This window comes from Rhyacophila brunnea, unplaced genomic scaffold (genome assembly GCF_057557595.1).
Source record: "Rhyacophila brunnea isolate RB1 unplaced genomic scaffold, BYU_Rbru_1.0 scaffold_4, whole genome shotgun sequence".
Taxonomy (NCBI): Eukaryota; Metazoa; Arthropoda; class Insecta; order Trichoptera; family Rhyacophilidae; genus Rhyacophila; species Rhyacophila brunnea.
Window position 1 is genome coordinate 36136131 of NW_028233068.1, and position 17067 is coordinate 36153197.

A 17067-nucleotide genomic window follows, 5' to 3' on the forward strand; every position below is an offset into this window, starting at 1 on the left:
ACTAATTAAATACATTGATTGCATTGCTCGGGGAAATCCTTGTAGGTACAAAAGAGACACTGGAAATGCTGTTTTTCTTAGTATCTTGATATGTGGCTATGTTATTCTAGGAATACTAATTTATTGTTATATATTCCTCAACTTGAACACTTATATTTCTGCGCTTTTATAGGTATTGATTATGTTATTATTAACTAATTATCGGATTGTTTATAATATCTTCATGAGATACTAGTATTTACTTAGGTCATTAGAAATAGACAATGTACAGTACATCATTTAAATTCGTCGATACTCCAAATAATATACACATCCTAAAATGCCGAATGTAAAAACGAAACTCACTTACTATTTACTTAAAAAGAAGCTTAATCGAAATGCATAACATCGTAGGTAGTTTTGAATGTTTTGATCATTTTGATACATCTTTTCGCGTAGTAAACGTTTCTGATTACAAGTAGTGCAATGAAGTATAGAAAACGTGCATGTTGGTATAACGCTACAGGTCATGGAAGAAACTGTTAATGAAACACTAAACATCGCTAAAATGGCTTAGGCAAACCATGATATACCGTCATCCTGTGGTAGGTAGGTATCTAAAAGTCACTGAATGGATGGACTGCCCTAAAATCCGCTGGTAATGAATTGATTGTGTTGGATCAGTATTGCCATCATATTTTATGCTGATTATTTTACACAGATGTAAAACTTATAGTATTTCTAGGAAAACTGTGTAGGTACGGGAATATTTTTCACTAAATCAAAATTATAGTACGGTTGGCATTACTCGATCTACGGAGTGGATAGAGTTATGCAGCCTTTCATCCGACAGTAGTCTTCCACCTAATGATGACGATGATAAAAGTTATGGTAGGTATACATATTTAAATAAAATTAATTTGTAAACAACCCCAAGGGGATTTATAAAAAAAACGAGTTTCACAGAATTGATAACACAGTAATTGCGCCTGCTAATGGGCTTACAAAAATTACAGGCATACCCGTGAGGAAACATTTTCAAAGTAATTCTCTTGGGATTATATTTTCAAATTTCAAGATTAAGTGTATACCTACATACATTATTTAAATCTACCTACTATGTATTCATTAACCAATACGCCAATGAGCTAAAAAATCTAAGGATATATCCATCTCTCTATTCGGTCGTTCCTTCGTGGCTGAGGATCGTGACCGTCCTGAAATGCTGCCATCTCCTTTGAGACTGACTCCTCTTCACCCCTCACGGTCTTCTGGTATTCAGATGTACACGTGAAGTCAAATCTAATGTAAACTACATTTTGGAGTTCCGAATAGGATGATGAACATAAATGCGCATTATTTTTTGACATATTCGGTATTTTTTTTACGTAAGTCATCAAAGGAGTAAGAAGATGATAATATTGTTTAATTTTATTTAACAAATCATGTCTGACTATCTTAGGATTCAGTAGGAGGCGCCCGTGCCATATCTTTTTGCGACTATTATTATTTATTATGTTTCGTTTTATGATTAGATATTGGTGTATTTTTTTAATAATAAAATATTAAATCAAATAAGTACGTTTTTCGTAAATCAATTTTAATCAAAATATACCCCGGATGTTTTTATAGCCAACTTTTTTTCTGGACAATTCTCATGAGATTTTCATTATAAAAGATTTCCGATGGGTTTTATATCCACATAATATTTAGCATTTACTTCGCAACTTGGTGTGCCCATTGGGTAATTATTAATATTCAGAGTTAACTCTGATTGTATTTTTGTGGATATTCCCACAAGTTTAACGAGAACAATATGTTTTCAAGAAATCCAGCATTTACTTAGTGGTGATTCATCATAAAATGTGTTATCACCTGGTATTCACCACATTACGTTTCATTGTTTCACTATCATGGTGAGATTTGTCGAATATGAGTAGATACTGAAATTTACATGTGACTATATGTAATGTTAAAGTTATTTATAACATAATTTAGAAGTATTATACAAGCTATGTAATAGGAGTAGTAAAGGATGTGTTATGTAATGTGGGAAAGGGATAGTTGATCATATTCCAAATTATAATAGAGTAAAGGGGGTGGGATTTTTTAATGGGAAATAGTGAGGCCTGCGGAAATATGATGTCTTAACATACTTATTATGGTAACAAAAAATGTGCATTTTAGAAATAACACCTTCGCAAATCCACCAAATCAACGACCAATTTTCAAGATATTCAAAATTCTACACATTGTGGACTTACCAAATTACATGTTCACGTTCACAATGACATTAGATGCTTTAAAACATGAATTAAACAAACGTAGGAATTATGACACAAACAGTGAAAACCCTAGGTACCGAGTGAGTCAAACAGGGGCTATTTTAAGATATTGCTAAACAACGTCAAACTAACTTCCTCCTCACCCAAGTGGAATATATCGATAACCGAAGAAATTAATTTGGTTGTAACTTGTAACTATCTCCCAACTGGCATCGCCAATTAATAGCAGGTTAAGTGGTACACATTGAGAGAACACAAAACTTGGGATAAAACACTATACTATTTATATATTCTTAGTTTCCAGAAAAGTCGGGTTTAAACTTTGTTCTAATAACCTAATCCATAAATTAAAGCAGATTCATAGAAATCCTCTGCATAACTCGTTTATCAAAACATGGTCGGCCTGTGTGTAGGTAGGTACTAGCCGGCATTGTTACTGCGGTCAATTTGTGGTTGACATTATTTTATCTCTTAATATTTATCGAAATATCTTTGCATAAAATGTTACCCATATCATTTTAAATAGCTTAGAGGCGTCCCATACATGACATACTCGACCAAATTTTATCTAAAATAAGGGGTTTGAGTGTTTTGACCAAGAAATTTGGACTCTGGATAGAAATAATCTTATACACAATCCCTATTAGGAATTTTGAAGGCAGTTCGGTTTTCGAATAGGAAGGTTGTATGTGTGGTTATAATGGTAACAAGTTCATTATTTTCTTCTTCTATTGGCAGCCACGAAAATAAAATGGTGGCTCACGTTCGCGTAGTTTGAAGTATTGCTTTATTTATATTTTACCTGATTAATTATCATAAAAAAGCGGTTTAAGCGTTGGCCCGTAACGTCGTGAATCCCAGGTTTGAATCCTGGGTCTGGCAAGTACACATATTGTTTTTTTTGTAATTTGTGTTTGAGTCAGAATATGGAGCTAATAGGTTGAGCAAGTGGCTAACGAAGCCCATATGATCTTACTAGGGTCGGACATGATAAAAAAATAAAAATATGTCAATGTATTGGTTTTAGCTGCCTTCATAATATTGACGAGGAAAAATCTTCCCCGAGACGTTTCAACCACAAATTTAATATCACAGTAGAAGTGTGAAGTTCTGTACGAATGAAAGTTAAATGCGAAGTCACTTATGGCTAACTTAATCAGTAGACCAGATGTCCTTTTTTGCTTCAATTTCATTAATTTATATTTAGGCTCTATCTCTATAGAAGAAGGTTTTTTCAAACATCTTTGGTTTTGACACAATTTTGTCCTGGGCCCTCCTTCAACTGACGCATGCGACAAGTTTCTTATAATATTATATACACTTTTATTCTTTCTATGTTCGGTACCTCTAACCGACATTATAAAATGAGTACCTGATAAATCAATCAAATGTCCTTACTACGCAAATTATTTCTGCTTCATAGTATATATTATTTTATTTTATTATTACTGTACCTACCTATTAGCGGTGTACTATTTCCTTGAATGGCTAATGAACGACCGCGAGGCACGGCCGCCAATTTTCTCGAAGGCTGTGTTCGTTCGTCCATTGGATCGCCGGTAATGCTAATGCCCCATAACAGTGGATACAATAATTATTCGCTGGCCGTCCGATATGGGTTCCGGGGTCGAACCTGAACCCGGCGACAGCCCCACATCATTGAAACCCGATTATTTAATTGTATTTCAATTCATTGATTCATGTTTGTTTTCCGTTATATTATGTAATCCGAAGCCATACTAATCCGATCCAGTGATCTTTGACCAGTTTTACGCGTGAGTTTGAGGGTTTTTATTTATGTTTATAGAATGAAAATACCTTCTCACATTTCCGCTCGTTTTAAAAAAATATTCACCTCTACATTATGTTTCACGATAGCGCAGACCATTTTTATAAGAAAATTATTAGAATTTTAGTTGTAGAACATTTAAAGTTTTAAAGTATGTAAAACATAATAGGTATTTATCGGGCGGCTCTCATGGTGCAGTGCGTAAGGTGCTGGCCTTCCACCCGGGAGCTCCGGGTTCGACGAGGTGAGGACACAATATTATACCTATTTATGTGGTTTTCTCAAAGCCTGGGTATTTGTGATTGCCCAAATTATTAACAACCACCTTGTACGAAAAGGCAAGGGCGTGGGTATAAATATATTTTAAGTATTTGCTGTCTAAAAAATGAGTGTGCCCTTTTAGCGGCTTGTTCGTTATACCGCGAGTCGTAAGTATAGATTCGCAAGCATATTCGAGAGGACTGTCACTGCGACATAAATATATTATTAAAAATAAAAAAAATACGGATTGGAGATTTTTTCCCAACCAATTGAATGTGTTACACCAGTGTTTTTTTTCCTTTCGTCCGTTCCTAAATAATGTCCTAAATATAAAGTAAACAATATAACAGAGATGCTAATATATAATTTTGTTATTCATCAACTTTCAACGACATAAATAACTCCGATAAACGCCAGTTAAATTAAGAAAAAATGTTCCTAATGTCTGCGTTGTTGATCGCTGTACACTTACTTGTACTTACAGCGTACAGATCTTTCTGATTTCCTTGCAAGAACCATCTACCTAAGTATATGCCTGTTTAATTTGTTTTTAGTTTTTTTCTCGTAATTATTATTGCATCGAGAAAGAGAAATTATTCGTAGTTTGTATGCAAGAAAGATTATACGTGCGCCGAAAACGAAAGCCCGTTTTGTATGAAAAGAAAAAACTGCGGTGACGGAATAGTATTATTTTTATTAAATAACAGTTGTTGTTTTGTTCGTTATTATTTTACTTTTCAAACAGCTGACTGCTGACTCGCCAAACTTGTATTTTTATTTATGCATATGTGCTGTACCCAAGTTTCTAACGCTGTCGCCGAAAATACACACTAAATAATTGACGAATCTAAAAAAATATTAATAAATAAATTGAGATTTTAAATTCGCGAATAAAACAGGTTTTACATACCTACTTATTTATTTATTTTTTTATTAGCAAATTATCCCATTTACATATTTCGGGAAAAAAATATAGTATTGCACAATGGGTAATGAATGCATCGGTTTTCATATTATGTTTGTCTGCAAAATAATTTATTTGGGCCATCACGAGTGACTAGTCCCAGTGGCAACCTTTTCTCCATTTGCCAGTAAAATAAACACATTTTCCTGACGTAAGCTGGTTGTTATTCCTCACATTAGCATAGAAAGCATTCCACTTTCTGGAAGACACACCGACACCACCCTGCTATTTACCACTTCTCTCATTATTACGCATTCATATAAAACACGCATGCATTGAGGGGTTAAAGAATACAATTGACATAATAATTAAAAAATAATACTTGGTAACAGTTTTCACATCAATGCATCTATATTTATTTATGCATGAAACAGGATTATAATAATGTACCTAACTGCTTTCTATGTACCTATCAAAAGTTGTTTGCATTTCAGTCTTAACATTGGGTTACATTCAATGGGCCCCTGTGTATATAATACTGTTATCATTTTCATAGCAAATATATATAAAAATAATTTCAAGTTATTCAAATTTATATTTTTATAAAAATCGATTTTTTTAATTTATTATAAAAAATATTAAAACTATAAATAATTAGTCAAAAATATCTTAGACAATGCTTAGAAAACTTAATAAACTAAATTTTATTAATAAATGACCATAAAATATAATGATGTTATAATAAGATGAGGACGTCAATAAAATTCACATTTTATAACATTTTTCTTAAATTGTAGTTTTATTTTTGACTTAAAATAAAAAAAAAACTTTTTAATGTTTTCAGATACATATTTATTAATTAATACAGTTAAATTGTAAATTATCAAAAAATGTCTCAAATTGCAAGCTTCATATTTCTCAGCTAGGTGCCTCTGGTAGAAAGATTGAGTAAAGACATCACCTTAAGCCCTGCCTAAAAAACTATAATAGATAAAAAATATTATTCTATCTATAAAAGATCCAAAGTTATGTATAATTTAATTGCATAATTTTAGATATTTTATAGTTGGATGAGTATTTTTGAACTATTATTTATTTTGACTTGGTTTCGCAGTGTTTAATTGTATTTTAAAAACTAACCTAACACTGTCTAAATTGTAATCTTATTTCGATCAAAACAAATACGTATTACTGACAAAGTTTAGTGTGCACTATTTATGGCTGATCTTAACAGCCTACTTCCACCCTTCGCCACTGATATCTACTAAGACTTTATTCGTTTAAGTCAATATGAAAACAAAATAATTAACTTGAGATTTTCTTTTATTTCCAGCGGGATGATCGTTCTCTGTTGGCGCAATTCTTCTTTGCTGACGAGACCCTAAACATGGTGGCCGCTGAGCTGGACTCATTCGACGGGCGAGAGGATCCTGAGAGGTGCTCCACTCTGGTCAATCAGCTCAGGCATGCTCAGGTGAGAAGAATAATCATCTTCAGTCAGTTTTCCGTTGCACTTTACCCCTGCATGTGATGAGTTTTGCTAAAAAAAAAAGGCCAATATGCATTGAAAATTTACAATGTGTCTATTCCATTTACAGGAGCACGTTCTGAACATAACAGGTCAGATAATGGATCAATTGCTGGGCAGCGAGAGAGTCGCCCGAGGATTCCGAGTTAAATTTCCTGAAGACGTTCTTCAAGATAACCTTGCCGGACAGCTGTGGTTTGGAGCTGAGGTAATTATCAACATTGAAATTAGAATATGGAATGAATTATGTACCTATCTAGTATAAAGTTGTTGAAGAAAATGTTTTTCTGTCCAGATGTTGTGTAAATATAAATGATAGTAGAGCTGAACAAATGGTTCTGAACATGATTAAATTAGCTGCAAGTTTTTTTACATTGACGATTCATTTGTAGCAAACGTAACACTTGTGTTCTAAGATTTATTTTCCAGGACTGCGATAAATTCATTGAGATAAAAATGGATTGCATTACTGTTGCAACCGTAACACAAGTTTTTTTATAGAGTGAACCATCATTATTTATAATATTTAGATGAACAATTACAAATAACACTACATATGTATGGTGCACAAAACAAATTGATAAAATAGAAATGTAAAAGCCATCACCACGGACCAAGTTTTTGAAGTAGGGTACTTTATCCAGTGGTTACAAGTTCAAGTCCCGTCAGGTGTCATATTTTTTTCAAAAAAAAATTTTCTGGTAGGTTCACATCTGTGTAAGTCAAGTGTTTTCAAATGACGCATATTCAATATATAGAATATTACATTCTCAAATCTTGTGAATTATTCGTTGAATAAAACGAAATGGTTTATTATAATTACTATTCTCAAATCCCTAATATTTTGAATTGTTTCACTGTAGAACTAGGGTATCGAAATGTTCTGGAATCACGATCAGTGGTGTAATACAAAAAGTTTTAAAATATTCTCTTGTATTAATGGTTGTCCAATCTCTATCAGCAACAACCATTTTGACATTACGTAAATGCTCGTAAATTTATACATGATTAACTCTTCGAAGGTGTTCAGATTTTATTGTAAAATTAATTGTGTATGTGGTTACTCTCCAGTGCCTGGCTGCCGGTTCTTCAATAATGAATCGCGAAGAAGAGTCGGCGGCGATGCGTCCACTGGCCAAAGCCCTGACGAGGAGTCTGGAGACAGTTCGAGCTCTGCTCAGAGATCACTGCCTCCGGTGTAATCAACATGGAGCCACTCTGCACGCGTGTAGTGAACTACTGCATGAGAGTCTAAAGATATTTGACAGGTGAATATTTTGTCTTGATTACTATCTACTTTTCTAGGCAGGAGTCGGGAATCTTTTCAGACCTATGGCCTTTTAATTTTAATACGTAATTTTAATTGAATTTTGAATATTTCAGACTTTAATAATTGCAAATAATGAAAGCATAAAACCAGGAATTAAATATACGAAAATAAAATGGGACTACAAAAACTACATGCAATTAACAGAAAAATGTGAATTCCAGGCACATAAAATCATATTCCCTCCCACTGTACATAATTTGGAATGCTCCAAATTATAAAATTTATGACGGAAAATGCTTGTTCGCAAAATATATGTGCTTCCAAATCCAACCATGTACCAAGTTATTTACCCATACATTATTATTTGTCAAGAAGACTTGGCTTTACGTAGATATCTTTCAGTTATGTATTTGGACTTTATTTTGTAAAATAAACATGTTCGTCTACCTGATTTCTTTTTCAAATCTATTCCAGACTATTTGCAGAATTTGAGCTATGCTATGTGAGTGCAATGGTGCCCGTTAAATCTCCGCGTGAATTCAACGTTCAGCAGCACATCTGTGTACTCTTTTCGGAAACTTTACAAAGAGCTAGAAGAATTGGACTTCTCACGCAGGATCAGGTAATTTCCATATTGTATCATGCATAAATTACAGTGTGATTATTCTGGCCGACGTGTCATCACAACCATTAACTAAACTAAAAACTCTGTCATGCACGTCTCAATAGTTCTCCTGCTTTAGTCAAATTGCATGCGCGGCCCTCATAGTCCAGTGCGTAAAGCGCTAGCCTTTCATCCGGGGCTCCAGGTTCGATTCACAGTGAGGTCACAATATATGTGATTTTCTCTTCTGTGTTTGTTTCACTTTCATTACTAAATACACTACTATTATTGGGCTTCATGGTTTGTTGTAGAGTTAAAAAATAGTATATATATATACGATGGCCGAGCAGCTTTCGCTTCGGCTTATGATGTTGTGGGTCCCAGACAGGTCTGGCAAATATATATATTGTTTTTCAATTTGTGTTTGGAGTCAGAGTTTGGACCTAATAGGTTGATTAAGTGGGTAACCTCCATTTCTCGTAAAAAACAAGTCTGTTAATACAACCTACACTCTGTGAAGGCCCATAATATGATCTTATTAGGATCAGACATGGTCAAAAGGAATATGTATAAGTATATACACCAAACACAATGTCTTTAAACACTGGTCGGATGTGTTGGCCGGAAATTTATTTCCTGAGAGAAATTCATGGCATCTGGATACCTAATATTGCTTTCCCAAGTTTAAAGTAGGGGGAGGCGGGGCTAGTTGTTACAAAAAAAGAAAAAGTTAAATATCTGAAATCCGTTTATCTTAAGACACATAATATTAATTATTACTAATTCTACATACATTTAGCTATTACAATACTGTTTATTTGTATCCATACATACCTTACAAAAATTACAATAGCATTAAAAACAAAAAATGAAACGTGTAACAATGTGCCCCAGCCGGGGGCAAGTTGTTACAGGGTAGGGGCACGTTGTTACCAACTAAAACAATAATTGAAAGCGTATGTAAAAGTAAGTTTTTTGCTTGTGATTTTCTTTGCATTTATATTTAGTCACTAAAATCATATTTCTGACACATGAAATTAACTTTATCCCCACGAATACAGGAAATGTGAGCCCAATTTTTGCATGTTCTGCATTGGATCCACTCTTGCCCAGGTTTAAAGAAAGTATAATTCTCCAAACAGAAGCATTCTTCATTCTCTGCGTCCGAAGAAGATAACACCACTTTCTTTTTCAGTTTCTTAGTTCCTTGGGCCATGAAATTTTTTGCTACATTTTCTTATGTATGTTGCAAGCTCGTTTTCTTGGTCGACAGAAAATATCTGGCGAGGTTTTGCGTAACCCCACTAACTTGGAAGTGGTCTGACGGTTTTCTTTATGTTCAATATAACATTGTAAGGTCATATAGTTTACTTTGTATGCTTGGGCAGCTTTTTTTCTAAGAGATATTCTGTTTTCAATTATTTCTTTAGCCGCTCTGTTGTCGGTTTCCTAGTACCTACCTATTGCAAATAAAGAAGATAACAAAGAATTTGTAGTAAAGTGGTAGTGAGTGGAGTTAATTCATACAGTAACAACCTGCCCCCACCTCACTGTAACAACTAGCCCCTTTGACCCAAATAAAATTGAAATTGTTTTAATATTAACACGGGAATTATATTTACTTCGATAAATATACAAAATACGAGCATAAATATATAGATTTTTAATAGCATACTTTAAAAAAACTTACCTCTTATAGTTTGGTAACAATCAAACTTCAAATTCGGCCAACAAAAGTTGCTTTGGACACGAAATTCACTCAAAATGGTTTTATTTCAACTGCATACAATTAATGCAGGCGACCTTTCGTCAGCGACTGCGGACAGGATGTTTACGTCTCCTGTGTGACACCTACGCCACAGGACCATATAACGGGAGAGTTATCTAGGATGTAACAACATGCCCCCGTAACAACTAGCCCCGCCTCCCCCTATGTTAATATTCATTATTTGGCTCAGTTCAATATTTAGTACATCGATCGTCAACAAGTTTTGCGCAAAATGAGATAAAATTGATATTTTGTTTTTTAAGTATTATTTGATTGATACCTAATGAAGAATACATTGCTTTTTTATTTTTTAAGCAATTATTGGGTTTTCGATGTGCCAGCCACAGGTGTCCATCGTGGTGCCAATTGAATTATTATATTGTGCCGGGTCGGTCACCTGTCTCGCTCTTGCAACTGCACATGATATTGTTTTTGTAAGCTTGACCGTGTTTGTTTTGATTTCAGATCAGTCAATTAGTTACACATATAACAATTAGTCATCCAGCGAAATCTTGTTAGCAAGTTCACATGTGACCGGCGGCGGCTGGTCTTACTTAAGTGCACTGCACTACTTGCATTGTTTTAAAACATCGCTCAACATTGTGATCATATTTTTTCAGGTCGACGACTACGATCCAGCTTTGATGTTTGCCATCCCCAGGCTAGCAATTGTCAGCGGATTGCTCATATTTTCCAATGGCCCTCTAAGCATCGATAAATCCCCAGGTATGAGATTGCAGAGATTCTTATCTAATTGAAAGGTTTTGCAACATAAATAACACACAACAATGATAAACAAAATTTAATTTTTATTGACCAAATAATGGTTTTCAAAGTTTTTCATTTCACGGCGCTTAAAGATTCGTTTCACGTTACCCCAAATATACCTATTGTTGGTGAGCTCTTTTTTCATCATGCACTATCATGGAATCAAAGTAGACCTATATCGCTCGTTCCATGTTGAGTTTTCTGCTATATTTGGTTATTATTCCCCAGCTTAAAAGAAGTAAGTCATTGAAAATGGACTTATGCACGCAAATGAGCTTTAGCACTCAGCAAACGATAGTCATCCTGAACATCGAAAACTCAACCATTTTGATATCGTAAAATTTGAAATTATGAACAGTCTGAAATTATTAAAAAAAAATTAATATTCTGCGATACACGATAGGGAAAAGGTACATACTTCGAAAATCTCTGGTTTAAGAGATCTTCTTTAAGTCATGTTTACTGGTAATATTGCAAATCACCTTCCATCCCAGATTTATGATAATATTCATATTGAAAAAGGTATTACATTGACAATTAATTCTTCTGAAAATAACAATATGTGCTTATGTAAAGTGTCAATTTTAAAATACTGTATTCGTTATTTCCAGCAGAGCAGATGTCAGACATGTTCAGACCATTCCGAACGTTGCTGTACAAGATCCGAGAGCTGCTTTGGACGCTGGACAGGCGTGAACTTTACTTATTGGAGAAACTACTCTGCACCAATGAGGACATCGCCAACATTAGGTCCAGCGTTGATATATCGCATGGTGATGGTAAACAAATCAATATTATATTTATCTCTATGTCACACAAACAATGTCGCAAAGTATTTAAACCTTATCTTTCTTCTCCAGGAACTCTACCGATGAACATGGAAGGTTCCTGCTATCCTGACATTTCCGAGTTCGTGACTCGGTTTTACTCTGACTTTTCCCACTGCAAAGACATGATGATGCTGAATCAGATGGGTGGTGAATGGGGAACTTCTAATTCTAATCCGCTCTCTTCACAACTGGACAAAAAGATTGAGGATAGGTATGAGTCACCTTCGGCCACACTCTTATCTTAATAATCTGACATTTGATCTCATGCAGGTAACCCCTTCCCCCTCCTTCCGTTAATCAAGGGAATGCGCTTTGGACACTGTCGCAATAAGACAAATTTCACGGTTGAGAAGGGATTTGAAAAAAACAAAATAATTTTAAATACAAAAACGATTAACTAAACATAATATAACCTAGTTTAAAGTAATATACCAACTTTCAAAAAAGAATTTACATAGTTTACCCTGCTTGACATCTGTATCCGGAAATTTGTACATAAACAGTTCACCGCAGGACACTTATTCGTGCGCCGCAGTACGTGAAACATGAGTTTGTGTAACATTTAATCAAATGACGAGTTCTTCGAACATTTCACCGTGGAGTATATTTGTACGTATGCTACAACATGTTTATGTTTATGAGATGTCTTTACTAGGTTAGGTTAGGTTAGGGTTAATCTAATTGGAACAGTACTATTTGCAAACTATCACCGCATTTTGTAAGATACGTACAAATGTATTCCACGGTGAACTGCATACATAAAACATACATGTAACCTGACCTATCTGCACTTATTATGTAAAATTTGTCGATAACTGTCAAATTATCTGATCGTACGTGAGTGATTTCACTTATGACGATTCCTGGCATGATACATGTCAAAAGTGCGGGACCATAATAATATTGTTAAAAATCGATTGCGAAATAACAACACGTTTGTATTCGTCAAGGTCGTGATGAACGAGGGTTACCTGTATCCTATGTTATAGTCAATTATCACCATTGGATTAATATTGTATTTCTTTTCTTCAGTACCAGTTCAATAAACGACGGCGACTATCTACCTGACAATATGGAAATATTTACACCGATTCTGGACGGCATGAGACGACTCAATCAAGTTTCCCCGACTGACGATATGATTCGCAATAATTCCAGTGAATCTAAATCCACAAATGAATCTGAGAAAGCTATAAAGTATGCCACCGCAGAAGATGACAACGAGCTCCGAGAATCTTCTGTGGATGAACCGAAAATCAACTCGGAAAATGAATCTGCAGCGGTGCATTCCAACGTAGACGGCGAACACCGCATCAGATTGAATGTGGAATACGTCGATACCAATGATGCAGATGACAAAGCCAAAGACATAGAAACGTCTGATCCTCTTGAAGAGAGTCTCACTTTGACGTTAACGAGAATGGAAAGCAGAAGTTCCAGTAGATCTCTCGGCAGCAGAAAGTCCAGCAGGAATGACAGCTCGGCCAGTACTGCGTCGCACGCCAACGACTTCATGATAAGAAATCTTTCTAGTAATGGATTGTCCATGTTCGATCCGTTGGCTGGAAGCAGTACGAGTACGGTCAATATTAACCCCATGGCTTCCGATAATAATGTTTTATTACCTGATCAGCTGTTGGTTTCCAACTTGTCCGACCAGGTTTCCGAGATTGCCGATAAGCTGTCCTCGATAACTTACGATACAGATAAAACCGTGTGCCTCATGGACACCTCCATCAGTAATTTACTGCAGGATCAAGTGTATTCCTTTTCTACAAATGATGTTTCCAATCTCGGTTCAGAGAGAGAATCAAGTATTAATTTTCCAATTACGAGGGATAATGTGAACTATTCCCCCGGTAGAAGTGAAAAAGTCTTGTCTCAGCTGGCAAATATGCCTTCTACGAGTCACGGTTATCTCATTCCCAACGCCATAGGTCAAGAACCAGCGATATTAACCTCGCTCTCTAATAATAATTCTGTAATATTCGACGAAGACCCGCTGGTGAATCCCATCAACAATCCTATGATGATGAGCCAGCAGTCAGTCAATCTCGCCAATATGGAAAATGAAATGTTCGGCGATTCAATATCAGTAGCTAATGCGAATTTGAGTTCGCTGCTATTGACGAATGACGAATTCCGAAACAGATTTATGGCACAAAACCCATCGGACCCTGACATCCTCGATCAAATTCTGTACGATGCATCTTCCTCTAATATTATGGATGCTAGTATTTATTCCCCAACAGTTCCGGAGACTTCGGATAACGTGTACTCCACAGGTGCCAGAGCCAGATTTCTGATCTATCAAAGCGATTCAAATGAACCTACTCCTGGAGACTCGGGTATTTGTACTGAAAACACGAGTTTAGATCGCTCACCCGACTCCGAAGTCAAAGACTTGAACAATACAAATAATTCTAGAGAATGTATAGCAGTTCAAAGCACGAATGATCAAAATTCAGATGACAGATGTAATGTAAGAATAGAATCTTGTTGTAATCATTACATGGATTTGAATTGCACACTGACCAATGAAAACGATTCAGACAAATCCCTTATGGATTCTGCATCTACTAATCGACTGCGTAGTTCTTTTTCTTCAAATGATAAAGGCGGTGTTACAATAAACTTTACGGACTGTCCTCCCGATGGCACGCCTTGTATTATAAACTCACTGAGCTTAAATTACTCAGAGAACTCCGGAAGTATGCAAAAGAACGAAGCCGGACCGTCACATTGCATAATGCAAAGTCCGGAATTCGTATCCATAGCTTCGACAGACATTGAAAATAGTGATATTAGTTGTAATAATATTGAACCGTCTAAAAGTGAAATAATTTCGATTGCCGATACGCCCGATATAATGAATAATTATTGTGATATTAATTTGTGTTCAGACAACTATGACGATGGCAAAGCGGCACCGCTAGAAGACACAAACCTTTCAAAGACTAAAGACTCTTCGTTATTAGATAGCGATATTAATGATAATTCTAGTGTTAAGATTGACAACTGTGATAGTAATGTAGACATGTTTGTAGATAGTGCGAATGACATTGACGCATGTACAATTGAAAATGCCTCTGTGACAAATTCAGAAAACATTGAACCAATTTACTCAGAAGCCGATTCGAGTAGAGATTCAAATACGACATTAGTGAATGAGGTTGGCGTTTCAGAATCTGTCGAAAGTAATGTGTCAGTGGGAGTGTTGAACCAACGGAAACTGAAGAAGAGTTCTAGTCCTAAAAACAAGAAGAAGGGAGGTAGAAAGTCACGGCTGTGGTCTCCTAGCAGAGGAATGCCGGAGAGCAGAGCTTCGGAGCAACCTAGTCCAATGAGACTTAATCTAGAACAACTTGTAGACCAAGGGTGAGTAAATTTTATTGTAAGCAACCCATAGACCGACTCACATATTTCCAAGCGCTTAAAAATGCAACCGTGTCTTTTTTCCGCTACCCTGCTTCCTTCTCTGCATTGGGGTTTTTTTATACACACACATACACGGCAAAGGTAACTGACACCAGCAAATTATGTTGCCAATGTAATGCCATTGAAAAAATATCTATATTCAAATGAAATATAGAATAAATATTGTTTATGTTTTTACTTACCCATGATACCCATCACACAACAACATTTTTTTTTTACTGTATCTTCAAAGTTTTTAGTAGATTGACAGTACTGGCTGAGGATGACATCAGCGACTGACCGATTGATAGTGACTAATAACGATTCCTACTAAAATGTGCAAACTGGCATACTAAGCAATCTATCAATTGAAATCGGCTGTACGCACTGCATTTAGTAAATTTGCAGTGTCATATTGCCAATGTGAAGATCTCACTCAAATTGTTCGGCAGTTTTCTATTAGCTTTTGTTACTTACCACAATTTTTAATTTTGCTTCTACGACCTACATGCTCCTCTCTCCCATGGGTACTCATAACTTAGAGTCATGTAAATTCAGTCAAAGCACATTTGAGTGCAAGGCAACCTCAGTCTAGGGCAGTGGTCGGCAAACCGCGGCTCGCGAGCCGCATGAGGCTCTTTAGCCCCTTGGGTGTGGCTCTGCCACAAATGACCACGTACGGGCTAAAACAGTGAAAGATAGAACAGTCAAAATGTATTTGAATATAACCAACCAGCAAGTCGAAGATCTTAATTTGGTTTCAGCTTTATCAATAGCAGTTGACGAGTCTTGTGACAAATGATACAGCACAAATTTGTACGATTTATTTCATCTACAGGTCCTAAAGAAGAATTTTTAGGATTATTGCCACTCAAAGGTCAAACACATGGAGAGGATATTGCAAATTCTGTAATTGAGTGCTTGGAAAAACATATTCCACTCGAAAAAATTGTGTCAATTTCAATAGACAGGGCGAAAAGTATGAACGGCGTAAGAAAAGGGTTTGTTACTATTTTGAAAGAAAAAATTAGTCACGAGATACTTGCTTCCCATTGCATCATTCGTCAAGAAGCGCTTTGCGCGCAGACATTTCGAATTTTGCAAAGTTATGTAATTTGTGATTAAGATTATCAACTCCATTATAGCTAAAGCTCTTCATCATCGTCAATTTAAAGATTTTTTAGTTGAAATGGAGGGTGAGTACGCTGATCTTCTGCTGCATAACAAGGTATGTTGGTTATCAAGAGGAAACATTTTAAAATGTTTCGCTTCCTTATTAACAGAAATTAAAGTATTTCTCCTTGAGAAGGGTGTTCACTATCCAGAAATAACGGGCGATCAGTTGATCCAAAAAAAATATTTCATGGTAGACATTACGTCTCATCTAAATCAGCTTAATCGTAAACTGCAGGAGGAAGGAAACACATTTTTTTGTTAGAATAAGTTATTTCATTCGAAAACAAATTATCCTTTTTTGCTCAAGATTTCAAAAGAGAATCTTCGATTCCCTTTCTAAGCCTGCTGAAACATCGACAATAAAATAATTCTGATATTGACATTTGCTATCTCAAAACAACAATTTTAAATATGAGTGAAACTTTTCTCAACAGGTTTCAGGAATTCAGAAACAGCAAAGCAACTTTAGACTTTGTTAAAAACCTCTT

The 17067-nt window shown here is 35.5% G+C and overlaps 1 protein-coding gene across 2 annotated transcripts in view; it reads left to right on the forward strand.

The window, feature by feature from the left end:
* Positions 1–17067, forward strand: part of LOC147067307 (uncharacterized) — a 56303-nt gene that overhangs the window by 35262 nt on the left and 3974 nt on the right. The window contains exons 2-9 of one of the 2 annotated variants that reach the window (XM_085953920.1): positions 6552–6692; positions 6817–6954; positions 7818–8014; positions 8491–8638; positions 11009–11114; positions 11768–11935; positions 12017–12197; positions 13019–15364. In XM_085953920.1, the coding sequence (XP_085810046.1) occupies positions 6552–6692; positions 6817–6954; positions 7818–8014; positions 8491–8638; positions 11009–11114; positions 11768–11935; positions 12017–12197; positions 13019–15364 (3425 nt within the window). The remainder of the gene's footprint in view (positions 1–6551; positions 6693–6816; positions 6955–7817; positions 8015–8490; positions 8639–11008; positions 11115–11767; positions 11936–12016; positions 12198–13018; positions 15365–17067) is intronic. The other variant, XM_085953921.1, reaches the window with a different exon arrangement.